Source organism: Pan troglodytes, chromosome 8, assembly GCF_028858775.2.
Source record: "Pan troglodytes isolate AG18354 chromosome 8, NHGRI_mPanTro3-v2.0_pri, whole genome shotgun sequence".
Taxonomy (NCBI): Eukaryota; Metazoa; Chordata; class Mammalia; order Primates; family Hominidae; genus Pan; species Pan troglodytes.
The window spans coordinates 126,397,351-126,410,902 of NC_072406.2; the positions used below are offsets into that span (position 1 = coordinate 126,397,351).

A 13,552-nucleotide genomic window follows, 5' to 3' on the forward strand; every position below is an offset into this window, starting at 1 on the left:
ATATTCTAATCAGCCTGAGGCAGAGCCCACTCTTGGGGTCAAGGGAGTAGGAGTCTGACTGGCCACTCCCCCTTTACCCCATTTGTCTAGCTGCTGGGCAAATAGGCTTTCCTAGAAGAGAGGAGGGTACAGATCCTTAATGCTCTCAAACCAAAAAATGGACGTCACTTATGCCATGGACCAGTAGTCATTGTGAGTGTTAAGTGAAATGACTCTGGTCTGGGCACTGTGTTTGCACACAGAAATCTCTTCATTAATTTTAGTACATTATTTAATTTCTCAGTTAATAAATCCAGGGTTGTCTTTCTCATGCTGGGCATTATTCTAGGTTCTTAGAATACAGAGACAATAATACAAAGTCCCTGCCCTCATGGAGTTTCCATTCTCAGAAAGGAACTAGATAATAAATAAATACACAATATAATTTCAGGTGGAAGTAAAATGCAAAAGGGAAAAATAAAGTAGGGTAAGAGGTTAAAGAATGATGGGGAATAGAGAGGAAAGCTATTTTAGTTTGGGTGGTCAGTCAAGGCTTCTTTGAGAAATTGATTTTTGAGCAGAAACTTGAGTGAAGTGAGGAGTAAGTCTTCCAAATATCAGGGGAAGGCAGGGCAAAGCAGGCAGGTGGATGGTAAGTGCAAAGGCCCTGGGGCAGCAGGTAGGCTGGCGAGTTATAGGAAGGAACAGCCAGACGGCCAGGGAGGGGCGGAAGCCCAGCAAGCAAGTGGCAGAAACACAAGAAATAAGGGTGGAAGAGCCAGGAGTCAGCCACAGAGACTTGGTGGGCATGGAGAAGATGTTAGAGTTTATTGTGAGTAGGATGACAGCCTTTGGAGGGTTTTAAGCAGGGGAATGATATCTTCAGAGAATCACATTGGCTGCTGTGTACGAAATAGACTGACAGGATAGGGGTGGGAGAGGAAATAATAAGGGGAGAGGGGAAACTGATTAGGAGGCCTTTGGCGTGGCTCACGAAAGAGATCATGGTGGCTCCTAGAGGGAAGCAGCTGCAGCCTCGACTTAGGATATGTTTGTTGTTTGTTGTTGTTTTTGAGACAGCCTCGCTTTGTCACCCAGGCTGGAGTGCAGTGGCGCCATCTCAGCTCACTGCAACCTCCGCCTCCTGGGTTCAAGCGATTCTCATGCTTCAGCCTTCTGAGTAGCTGGGATTATATGTGCATACCACCACACCTGTGCACGCCACCACACCTGGCTACTTTTTTTTTTTTTTTAAATAGAGATAGCCATGTTGGCCAGGCTAGTCTTGAACTCCTGGCTTCAAGTGATCCACCCGTCTCAGCCTTCCATAGTGCTGGGATTACAGGCGTGAGCCACTGCGCCTGGCGTTGGCTTAGGATATGTTTTGAAGGCAGAGCAGTGAGCGGCCGCCACTGAATTGGAGGTGGGTGTGTGAGAGAAGAATTGAGGATTTTGACTTGAGCCCCAGAGTGAATAGTGGTGCCATCTCCCGACATGGGAAAGATGACAACGGGGGAAGAGCACGGGACATTGTGTTCTGTTTCAGACAGAGGAAGTTTGCGGTGCACATTGGACAGCTCAGTGTGGGAGCCGAGCAGACAGTTGGGTGTGAGAATCTGGAGCATGGAGGAGGGGACAGGCATGGAGACTGAAATTTGAGGTGGTTTTTAAATCTGATATAAGGTCACCTAGGTAGTGGGGACAGGGAGAGAAGATCACCAACGGCCAGCAAGTGCAGGTCAGAGAGAGGAAGAAGATAGAGTGATGGAGACTAAAGAGCAGCCAGTAAGGTGGGGACATCCAGGATTGTGCCATGTCCTGGAAATGGTGATGACATCATTGTCATCAATCATTGTGATCAGCAAGTTGGCATTTAACACAGCCTGCCTTAGCCTTCATTGGCTCATTTTGTCTTCTCAAATATAGGCAATACAAACTCCTGGAGAGAGGAGAGAGGGACTTTGCCTCATGGCCCTCTGCCCGCCGTTTCCCACATTGTGCCAGACACAGTGCCTTGAGCATAACCATTGCCAAAGATTTGTCCATGAGGGTAGAACCCACCACACGGTGGGAATCCCTGTTTCCTTCCAGTGCTTTCTTCTTCAGCAGGTAGCTGGAACAGTGCCTCTCAAACTGTCTGGACCAGTATTTTGTTTTTTTGGTTTTTTTCCCCCCAGATACACCACGGACTGATAACTTTTTAAAAATACAATAAAAATGAGGCCGGGCATGGTGGCTCACGCCTGTAATCCCAGCACTTTGGGAGGCCAAGGATGGTGGATTACTCGAGGTCAGGAGTTTGAAACCAGCCTGGCAAACATGATGAAACCCTATCTCTACTAACAATATAAAAATTAGCCAGGCATGGTGGTGGGTGCCTGTAATCCCAGCTACTCGGGAGGCTAGGGCAAGAGAGTCACTTGAACCCAGGAAGCAGAGGTTACAGTGAGCCGAGATTACGCCACTGCAGTCCATCCTGGGTGACAGAGGGTGACTCCGTCTCATAAAACAAAAATAAATTAATTAGGGGAAAAATGAAATAAACACAATATAAATTCAAATGTTTATTATTTGATTCAGCAGACATAAAATGACTGTCTCATCGCTGTCCAGTTAGTTTGTCAGTGCTTCCTCTCAGTGTCTGCGCTTGTCCCCTCTGCACCAGCATTTAATGCTTAGGGAGCTGCTCTGCCCACCCATTGCTCTTTGAGCAGCCGTGGCCTAGAGAGATGAGAAGCCATTCCTTGGGAGGGGGATGGCCTGAGCTGAGGGCCATGTAGGGCTCCCAGGACCACCTGACCCACCCCTCCCCACTCCCACCAAAGGGCTGAGTTGCTGTTGCTCACTGGTTCTCAACGTGTGCTCCCTGGATGCAGTATCTTCATCACCTGGGAGCCTGCTGGAAACGCACAGCCTGCGGCCCCACACCACTGAATCAGAAACTCAGAGTCAGAGAGCCTTGGTCTGCCCTTCATCCTGCCTTCAGGGACTCTGATGCCCACCAGAGTTTGAGGGTCACTGCCAAGGGCAGTGTGAAACTCTACAAGCAATAAAGCAAAAAACTGATACTGGTTCAGTCTCTACTTTTATTTTTTTGAGACAGGGTCCCGCTCTGTCACCCAGGCTGGAATGCAGTGGCACGATCATGGCTAACTGCAGCCCTGACCTCCTGGGCTCAAGTGATCCTCCCACCTCAGCCACCCAGGTAGCTAAAGTAGCTGGGAATACAGATGTCTGCCACGACACCCAGCTATTTTTTTTTTTTTTTTTTTTTTTTGGTAGAGATAGGGTTTCACTGTGTTGCCCAGGCTGGTCTCAAACTCCTAAGCTTGAGGGATTCTCCCACCTCGGCCTCCCAAAGTACTGGGATAACAGGCGTGAGCCACGGCACCTGGTCTCTTTCCACCTTTTGAGCCCCTTCTCTGACAGTTCTCAGCTCTGGCTCAGCATCTGAATTACCTGGCAGCTTGTAAGAAAGTCCATTGCAGGGCTGGGGGCTCCGGGGCTGGCAGCACTGCCTGTAGACCGTGGCTGTGCAATGCCTCCCCTGTGCACATGTGCCCTCAGGGCTCAGTCCTGGGTCCTGGGAGGAGAATCTGTTTTATGTGCATTCAGAGGAGAATGGGAAGTTTTACATACCTGAATTTTAGAAATGAATGGGATTTTTGCCCTATCATCAAACCTTGGTCCACCCTGATGACTTTTCAAGGACAGGATTCTTCTAGATACATTACTGACTGCGCGTCTTTTTTTTTTTTTTTGGAGACAGACTCTCACTCTGTTGCCCAGGCTGGAGTGCAGTGGCACAATCTCGGCTCACTGCAACCTCCACCTCCCAGGTTCAAGTGGCTCTCCTGTCTCAGCCTCCCAAGTAGCTGGAACTACAGGCACCCACCACCACACCCAGCTAATTTTTGTATTTTTAGTAGAGATGGGTTTTCATCATGTTAGCTAGGCTGGTCCTGAACTCCTGACCTCAAGTGATCCACCCACCTCGGCCTCCCAAAGTGCTGGGATTAGGCGTGAGCCACCACACCCCCCCTCCCCCCCCCGGCTGCGTGTCTTCTTAAAATGAGGTTTCTCAACATCGCCTAACCCTTTCTTCACGTCCTAGTGTCACCATCTGCACATCATTTTCCTCCTGGCTCAAACAGCGCTGCCCTATGGCTATCGAGGTGTGCTGGCCGCTTCCTCTAGATGGCCTCCTGTTGCTGGCCTTGGAGTTCTTACGTCCATTGTTTATCATTCCTCAGTGTTTTTTTCTGTTACCAGCTATGCTTGCTTGTTCTTTGCTTGCTGTCACCTAGAACCACTTTCTTTCATTTCCATTCCGGTTAACTGTTTTCCTCACCAGCTATGGGTCTGACAAAACCAGACACTAAATCTGTGCTGCCATCCACAAGGAACCCACGGCCTAGAAGATGAGGGGGCAGGAGGAGAGTGGGTATAGGACCACAAGCTGTTACAACCCCTTGGCACAGGTGGGAGGAGCTGCATGCACTGGCCAGCGAGCCTAGAGAGCAGCACGTGCTGTTGGCTGAGCAGGTGGAGGACGCCACCAACGGCCTCTTCAGCACCCTCAGCAGCTCTGCCATCTGCTCCAGCACCACGCCAGGTAAGACCTTCCAGCCTGGAGGGAGTGGAAGTGCCGTGTGGGGTCGGGGAGGGCTCCCCGAGGCAAGAGGTCAGGACCCAGGAGCCTCCCAAGGAGGGAGGGCAGGCAAGAGAAACAGAGACCGGCAGCCTCCACCCTGGATGCTCTGCGTCTCCCTGTGCCCTGCCCTGTGGGTTTCCCAGCTGGGAGCCCCGAGCTTGTCTTCATGGAGGTAGAGGGGCCCAGGGTTTGAGACCCAGATGTAGTAGGTTCCCTGTCCCCTGCTCAAGAGACAGAGCCAAGTCTCCTCCCCCTGCCTTGGACCACACAGAGGAGCACAAGGAGGCTTTGTGCTTGGTGCGAGATCCCTGCATTCTAGTCGTCCTTGTCAGGGTCCACCCAGGAGCCAGAGTGATGACGTTATGTGGAATGTACATGTGTGCCCATTATGCAAAAGCTGTGTGGGGTGGGGCCCAGCAGAGGAGATGCTCAGAGACTGGATGCCCCGCTGAACAGGCAGAGCAGGGCCCCTCACCCAGAGATATGCCCTGACCTGAGAGAGCAGAAAGTGGCCAGCCTGGAAGTGTGGTGGAACCTCCCAGGAGCGGAAGCAGCTGCTGGGGAAGCGTGTGTGGCAGGAGGAGGTGGAACCCTGTCTCCTCCGTGGGTGCGGGTGTGTGTTGTGGACACAGACTGCAGGGTCGAGGCTCACCCCTGTGAGCGCAGGACACTGGAGATGGTCCGGGAGTTCGCTGGCAATGCCCCGTGCTGGAGAGGATCGCGGCGGACCCTTGCGGTGCTGGCTGCACACTGTCCCTTCTACAGGTTTGTCTGCACAGTCTGGGCTCGGCCTGGGTGGAGATGAGATGAAGGCCCCCACCCCTGAGCTGCGGGGAGGATAGTACTTTGGGGCCCTGCCATGGAGATTGTGACAGGGATCGAAGGAGACCTGGGAGGGAGCCAGGGACGTAGCCATGGGAGAACAGGGAGAGGCACAGCTACTCGGTGTCAGCATCCCTTAACACACAGCCCAGGTACCCAGGGTGAGCGCTGGTGGCAGGGTCACAGGCATTCTGGAAGGCTGGTGAGTGAGCCAAGTGCTGGCCCTGCAGGGCAGTGGTCTGCACTTGTGATATTGATTTGGTAATTTGGTTCCTCTGAGCACCAGTTTCCACATTACGGGGGCTGAGTGAGGCAAGAGGATCGAGATCCTCAGATGAATTCCAGTCAGGGAGGCTGTGGGATGCTGGGTTCTTCGGGATTGGAGCCCAGGCACCCAAGAGCACCTGCTGCCCGGCTGCCAACCCATCCCTCCCAAACACTCCCCACACTTCCTGGGCACTTTCTTTAGACTACCTGCCCTTCAGCACCTCTGTCCAGAGACTGGTGACCCTGCCCCTCTCCCTTTCTGGGGGGCCGGGGCAGTGTTTGAATCAGCTGCATCTCTACCCATTGGTCCTCCCCCAGCGATGAGCTCACAGCCCAGCACACAGCAGTGAAATGGATTGACTGAGAAGCCTTAGGGCTGTGCTGGGCTGATGGAGAATCCAAAGACTGTTTCTCTGGGAAAGGCCAGCCCCCTACATAAGGGTCAGAGGAGATGAGGTCTCATGCCACACTGGGGCCACCAGAGGCTCTCCTCAGAACCCAACTTCTCAAGTGAAAGGAGGAGTTGATTCGTTCCTTGGTGGCCACTTTCTAAGTGCCTGCTCAGAGCCAGGCAATGTGCGATAAGGAGACAGTACGGTTGCTGCCCCCAAGGAATCATGGTTTAGAGGGGGGCATTGGAAAAGGAGACCAGCGGCCACCCTGAGGCATCCTAGGTGCTGGGATGGAGTCTGTCCTCTCTGGGATGTCACAGAGAAGGGGCTGCTCGAGCAGTTTTGCAAGATTTGGAACTGTGGCAGTGGGCAAGGCGCTCAGAGCCGGGAGCAGCTGGAAGAGGCTGGTGGCTGCAGTGTATACTTCCTGGGCCTTGCATTCAGACTCTACTCTCAGGCTGCTGAATTTTTAATCTTAGCAGCACCACTAGGGAGCGGTGAACTTACCACTGCATGTTTCTATGTTTGAAAAGGGGTGTGATAATAATCATACCTGCCCTACAGGGTTGTTGAGAACACGCGGTGATTTAATAGGTAGATGCGTTAATATTGCAGGCTCCTAGAATGAAGCATTTGGGAGCTCTTCACCCATTTCTTCACTCAAGAAATACCCACTGAGGGCCTCCTGTGCTCCTGGCACTCACCCAGGTCCTGGGAAATCAGCACCAGCATCTCAGAAACACATCTACCCTCACAAGCTGACGCTCCAGTAATGGGAGGCAGTCATTCCAAAATGAATACAGAAAATAAACTGTTCAGTGGTAGCAGGTGCTGTGGAGGAACACAACAGCAAGATGGGGATGCGGTGGGGGAGGCGGGGGGTTGGGGCAAGGTCACAGTTTGAAATGGAGTGGCCAGGGAGGGCCTTGCAGAGCATGTGGCATTTGTGTCCAGACCTGAGGGAGGTGGGGGGCAAACTGTGTGCAGGTCCCTGCAAAGCCCTGTTGGTAGTGTCTGCTCCATAAATGCTGATTCCTAGGGAAGCCTAAATCAGGGAGGGGGAAGGGCCCAGGGATCTTTCTGGGCTAGGACTTGTGGCTTTATGAGGTCACTAGGATAGACATGGAAGAGAAGACGATTTCCCTTGAATGAGCTGGCAGTTTGGCAAACTTTGTTTTTATTATTATTTTTTTGAGACAAGGTCTTGCTCTGTCACCAGGATGGATTACAGTGGCAGGATCATGGCTTGGTGCAGCCTCAAACTTCCAGGCTCAAGTGATCCTCCCATTTCAGCCTCCTAAGTAGTTGGGACTACAGACACGCACCACCGTGGCCGGCTAATTTTTAAGATTTTTTTTTTATAGATGGGGTCTCACTATGTTGCCCAGGCTGGTCTTAAACTCCTGAGCTCAATTCCTGCCTCTGCCTTTCATAGTGCTGGGATTACAGGCTTGAGCTACCACGCCCAGCCTTGGCAACCTTTATTTCAGCAACTCCATGAGCTCTGAATTGACTTGGTGTGTACTCCATTTTACCCCAGGGAAGACCCTGCCCTAGAGGAGCACCTGATTGGCCTGCCCCTGTGTGGGCAGCCCAGGGTGGGATCTTGTTGGAAGAAGCCTTATTTGGAGAACTTTAGGGAATGTTTCTGCCAAGCCCCAAGAGTCTCCTCAGGTGAGGCCATCCCAGGAGCTGCTGCCAACCCAGAGTGGGGCTTTCTGCCCACAGATGAGGAACCGCTCCTGTGAGAGCAGGGCACATGGCCCCGGAGACTCAGGAGAGGCGAGGGTGAGGCCCACAGGGTAGAGTGGGGGGATTTGGAGTCATGGTCAGGGTTTGGATCCCAGCTCTGCTGTGTTCCGGTAATTATGTGACCTCAGGGGCCCTAAATGAGCCCTCAGAACCCATTTCCCTATCTGGAACATGGAGGGAACCATCTCTTCAGGTAGCTGTGGTTCATGGAACACCAGCAGGTGGAAGCCACCCAAGGAATGGTGGCTGCTGTGTTATCACAGAACGTTAGTTCTCCAGGAGACCTGAGAAGTCATTGAGTCCAGTGGCTTACATGTCTTGACCTGCAGAGCCTCGTGTGGACACTTGTTGTGTGGACTAGATAGTAGCAGCACACCTGGGGTGGAGGGGCGAGGCTGGGGCACTGCGGGAGGCCTGGAGCCTTGTTCCTTCAGTGCTCTTCTCTCCCCATCGAAGCTTTAAGGGATACAGTTGAAAACTGAAGATAGAATTACTCTACAAAGAGGAAAGTGAAGACCAGAGGAGGAAAGTAAGATGTCTGTGGTCACACAGCCAAAATCCAGTTGCCCAGTTCCCAATATTTCTCTCCCTACTGCATCGTGAGCCTCAGAAAGTAACTTATAATAAAAAGCTGTTGCTACAGTTTGGGGTTTTGCATGTGGATGTCCCTAATTTCAAATGTGATAGCCAGCTTATATTACCTTTTTTTTTTTTTTTTTTTTTTTTTTTTTTTTGAGATGGAGTCTTACTCTGTTACCCAGGCTGGAGTGCAGTTGTGCAATCTCGACTCACTGCAACCTCCGCCTCCTGGATTCAAGCATTTCTGCCTCAGCCTGCTAAGCTGGGATTACAGGCACATGCCACCATGCCCGGCTAATTTTTGTATTTTTAGTAGAGACGGGGCTTCACCATGTAGGCCAGGCTAGTCTCGAACTCCTGACCTCAAGTGATTTGCCTACCTTGGCCTCCCAAAGTGTTGGGATTGCAGGCGTGAGCCACCACGCCCAGCCTATTTTTTTTAATTGTCACTGGATAGTTTGAAACATTCCCTACTCTATGTGCAGAGAAAAGTTAGGGTAGAATCAAGAAAGAAAACCAGGAAGTCTTTCTTACTGCTGCATTGGAATCTTCTATCAGCTTTTGGTGTTGTAAATCATCTTCTGTTTTCTGCCCACCCCTTACACCTCTGATCTGTCTATAATTCTGTTTCCTCGGATTGTAGCTGGAAGAGAGTGTTCCTAACCCACCCTGCCACCTGCTACAGGACCACCTGCCCAGGTATGGTCTGTCTCTTGGATTTACAGGTTCTTTCAGGGCCCTGGGCCCAGGCTGCTTTGTAAAGTGGCTTTTACAATCCTGGGACAGAGGGTGGGATTGTGACTGGCTCCAGGGCAGAGGGATGGGGCACTTGGGGGGCAGAGGAGAGTGTGCTCTTGACTCCCTCAATGGTGTTTGCTCATTAAGAATGGAGTGGCGGCTTTGGGATTACTCCCCTGAACCAGTGTTGTGTGCATTGGTGAGAGGCAGAGAGGCAGGCACCGAACACCAGCTTTGCAGACATCCTCAAAGCCAGCACCAAACTCAGGGCAAGATACCTGAGTGATTTCCTCCTCTATAAAATGTAGTGGTTTGTCCGATGTCTGGAAGCCCATTTCCCTCCTCCATGTGAAAGGGGGTCATCGTATATGAGGTCCTGGTGAAGATTCAGTAGATAATGCCCATGGAAGTAATCCCTCAGCTATAAAATCCCAAATTAACGTGAGGAATCATCGATGCCATTATGCATCATTCAGCATGGTTCACCAGTGTGCCCTCACTATCCCTCACCGTCCCTCACTTGGGGTGCTAGTGACCCCACTGACCTGGGAGCTTGAAATTGGCCTTGAATGTGTAGGTGTCAGTCCTGGGGTGGATTTGTTACTCCCGATGAGTAGCCTGTCTCCTGGAAGCAATGCCGGCAGTTAGACACACAGGCAGGGCAGCGAGCAGTTAGACACACAGGCAGGGCAGCAAGCAGTTAGACACACAGGCAGGCAGGGCAGCGAGCAGTTAGACACACAGGCAGGGCAGTGAGCAGTTAGACACACAGGCAGGGCAGCGAGCAGTTAGACACACAGGCAGGGTAGCGAGCAGTTAGACACACAGGCAGGGTAGCGAGCAGTTAGACACACAGGCAGCGTAGCGAGCAGTTAGACACACAGGCAGGGTAGCGAGTGTCCCTATTTGGGGTTAGGTGATCCCTTCAGTATGTTCTCAAGGTTTACAATTCCAGCACCACGGCCTCTGAAGCACAGGAGAATCTGAGAGTGGAACTGTTTCTGCTCAGAAATTAGGGTTTGAGGACTTCCGGTTTGGAAACTAGAGTGAAATGGCTTTCAGTCCCAGCTTTGCCTCTTACCAATGATCTGACCTGGGGCATGTGACTTCCATTCATTGAGCTTCAGCTTCCTCATCTGTCATATAGGGTTTTTATAGTTCCTACCTAAGGTTGTGACAATGAAATGGGACCATGCGTGTATTGTGCTTAGCACAGTCCCTGGCACATAATAGATGCTCAGTTAAAGGCCACTGTTGTCGATGTCAGTGAGCCCCCAGCTATTTCCACAGTCTTCTGGCTGATACAGCAGTAGCCCCAGCGAAGTGCCTAGACTTAGCCTCAATCTTTTCTGCCTTTGAAAAGTCTATATTTTAATTACAGTGATGTGGCCATCAAGAAAGAGATTAATATTTGTAAGCAAAAAGGACAAGAAAATGCCAGTCCCAGTTGTGACCACACTCAGCTGCTTATCCAGCCCTTGGAATACATGATCACATGAAGACCTTGTTTGTCTTCTGTAACCCTGGGAAGGAGGTCATGTGGTTTTAGCTGCACTTTGTAATAATTCATAAGGCGATGAGACGCTCAGGCATGGACCACAGGGAATCATAGATCAGACGCTTCAGAATGGGCCAGATTTTGACACAGGCTGTGGTTTCCCATGTAAACTTTCAGCTTTGAAGAGGCCTTGCTCATAATTTGCATCTCACATCCAAAAGTCAATACTGTCATTACCTGTTGGGGAGTGTTTTTTTAGTGCTGAGACTTTCTGCAGATTAATTCATTTAATCCTCACAATAACCCCACAGAACAAGTTCAGTTCCCATCACTCCTTTTTAGATGAGGATATGAAGATGGGAGAGGTTAATTAAGGTGCCGGAGGAAGTGGAAGAGGCCACATTCAGTCCTGAGCAACCTGACTGCAGGATCCGAAGGCTGGCGTGTTTTGCTGTGCCAGGTGCAGAGGCCATTAAGACAACCCTGTGTAGAACTTAGAAGACAGGGCCCCATTGGCACCGCAGCTCTCTCTCAGTCTTGAGGCACCCACACTTGATGCTACGGGGAGCTTCCCCCTTGTCAAGCTCCAGTCTAACACCAGTTCATCACACAGGGCCTTACCAAGCCTGCTACAGAGCATCCTTTACCACCCGTGCCCAGCCCCACCTTTATGAACTCCACAGTGCTTTCCCCTCTCTGCTACAGGTTTCCTGGTGGACTGTGGGGGAAGGGAGGGGCTGGGCCACTGCTAGAGCAGGAAGCCAGCTGCACCCACACCTCTGGCCAGTCCTCTCCACTCCTCTGTGCTGTGGTGCTTAGCGGTTAATGGGCATCTCTCTGATAGGCCCCTGTGACTCGCAGCCCTGCCAGAATGGAGGCACATGTGTTCCAGAAGGACTGGACGGCTACCAGTGCCTCTGCCCACTGGCCTTTGGAGGGGAGGCTAACTGTGGTAGGTATGCACCGGCCCTGCAAGACTGACCACTGGGGAGCAAGGAGAGGACGGGCTCCCCTTTTCACTGCACACCCTTCCAGCTGCTGGGTAGAAACTGGCCCTCGAGCCATCTGCGTTCCAGTGCACCACTGGTCTGCAGTTCACGTGGTGCAGCCTGTCAGTGCTCCGTGAGTAGATAATTGGGGTGGCTGAGCTCTGGATGAGACAGTGGCTCCCAGCCTATTAGCTGCAGAATGGTCACTGCTTGAAGTTTGAGTGCTGCCCAGCCCAGCTGAAGGCAGGAGTCCACCCAACTCTGGCTCCCAGTCCTGGGCAGAGTCTTTTCTTCTCTATTCTATGAAAGCAGAGCAAGGAGCCCCGATTCCTTTTGATTTTAGAGGTGTGAAATGAAGATGATAGTAGGCTTTACCTCACTGGGTGGTTGAGAGTTTTAAATAAGATTATGCAAAGTTCTTAGTACCATGCTTGACACATATAAGGGCTTGATGAATAATAACTTTTAAAAACAAGTGATACTGGGTTAGTTGAAGATCTATATGAAAACAATCTTGACCCTGTACCTCACAACCCTACCAGAAGTCAATTCTAGCGTGGCTATAGACCTCCGTGCAAAAGGCAAAGCAGTGAAGCCTGTAGAAGCAAACACAGGAGCATATATTTTCATGATCTTGAGGCAGACAAAGATTTCTCAGGACGCACACAGGACTAACCATAATGGAAAAAAGTGATAATGTAGATGGCATTTTTCTTTAAAAAGTGGCTAGATGGAGACCCTTAGCGAGTGCCAGGAGTGCCATGTCTCTAACTCTGTGACGAGCACCGGTCACTTAAGCTCGGGGGGCCCACAGTTTCTCTGCACCATCTCCCTCCTGGGAGATGTTCGGCATCTCGGGTGGGACAGCTCGCATGCCACATGGCCATGGCTTGACAGTGGGTGTTGCTGTGATCCCCGCAGCCCTGAAGCTGAGCCTGGAATGCAGGGTCGACCTCCTCTTCCTGCTGGACAGCTCTGCGGGCACCACTCTGGACGGCTTCCTGCGGGCCAAAGTCTTCGTGAAGCGGTTTGTGCAGGCCGTGCTGAGCAAGGACTCTCGGGCCCGAGTGGGTGTGGCCACATACAGCAGGGAGCTGCTGGTGGCAGTGCCTGTGGGGGAGTACCAGGATGTGCCTGACCTGGTCAGGAGCCTCGATGGCATTCCCTTCCGTGGTGGCCCCACCCTGACGGGCAGTGCCTTGCGGCAGGCGGCAGAGCGTGGCTTTGGGAGCGCCACCAGGACAGGCCAGGACCGGCCACGTAGAGTGGTGGTTTTGCTCACTGAGTCACGCTCTGAGGATGAGGTTGCGGGCCCAGCGCGTCATGCAAGGGCGCGAGAGCTGCTCCTGCTGGGTGTAGGCAGTGAGGCCGTGCGGGCAGAGCTGGAGGAGATCACAGGCAGCCCAAAGCATGTGATGGTCTACTCGGACCCTCAGGATCTGCTCAACCAAATCCCTGAGCTGCAGGGGAAGCTGTGCAGCCGGCAGCGGCCAGGTAAGGTCCCAGTGCCTGACCCAGGACCACTGGTCAGTGGGCAGGTCCTTCCTCCTTTTGGCCACCCCCTAACCATCATTTTCTGCCAGTGCCTCTTCTAGGGGCTGAAACCACAGCCCCACTCTTTCAGGCACCAGTCACATAAATAATTTTCAGTTTACCTGTCAACAAAATGGGACTAATAGTAGTACCTCCTGAGAGATCTTTAGTGAGAATTAGGTAAGATGGGCAGTGTACATGCTTAGTACAGAGTAAGCACTCAGCAAACTCTAGGTGTTGCTGTTATCATTATTAATCACGATTTTATTATTGTTGTTACTAAGAGCTCTGAATCTACTAAGCAGGCTCCAGAGCAGCAGCTTCCCAGCTCTGATGGCAATCCACAGAA

The 13,552-nt window shown here is 51.8% G+C and overlaps 1 protein-coding gene across 4 annotated transcripts in view; it reads left to right on the forward strand.

Moving 5' to 3' along the window:
* VWA2 (von Willebrand factor A domain containing 2) overlaps positions 1–13,552 on the forward strand; it is a 56,381-nt gene that overhangs the window by 35,222 nt on the left and 7,607 nt on the right. For all 4 annotated transcript variants that reach the window (XM_016919394.4, XM_063782132.1, XM_016919395.4 and 1 more), the window contains exons 7-11: positions 4,461–4,594; positions 5,266–5,398; positions 9,089–9,144; positions 11,526–11,633; positions 12,592–13,164. In XM_016919394.4, coding sequence (XP_016774883.2) covers positions 4,461–4,594; positions 5,266–5,398; positions 9,089–9,144; positions 11,526–11,633; positions 12,592–13,164 — 1,004 coding nt within the window. The remainder of the gene's footprint in view (positions 1–4,460; positions 4,595–5,265; positions 5,399–9,088; positions 9,145–11,525; positions 11,634–12,591; positions 13,165–13,552) is intronic.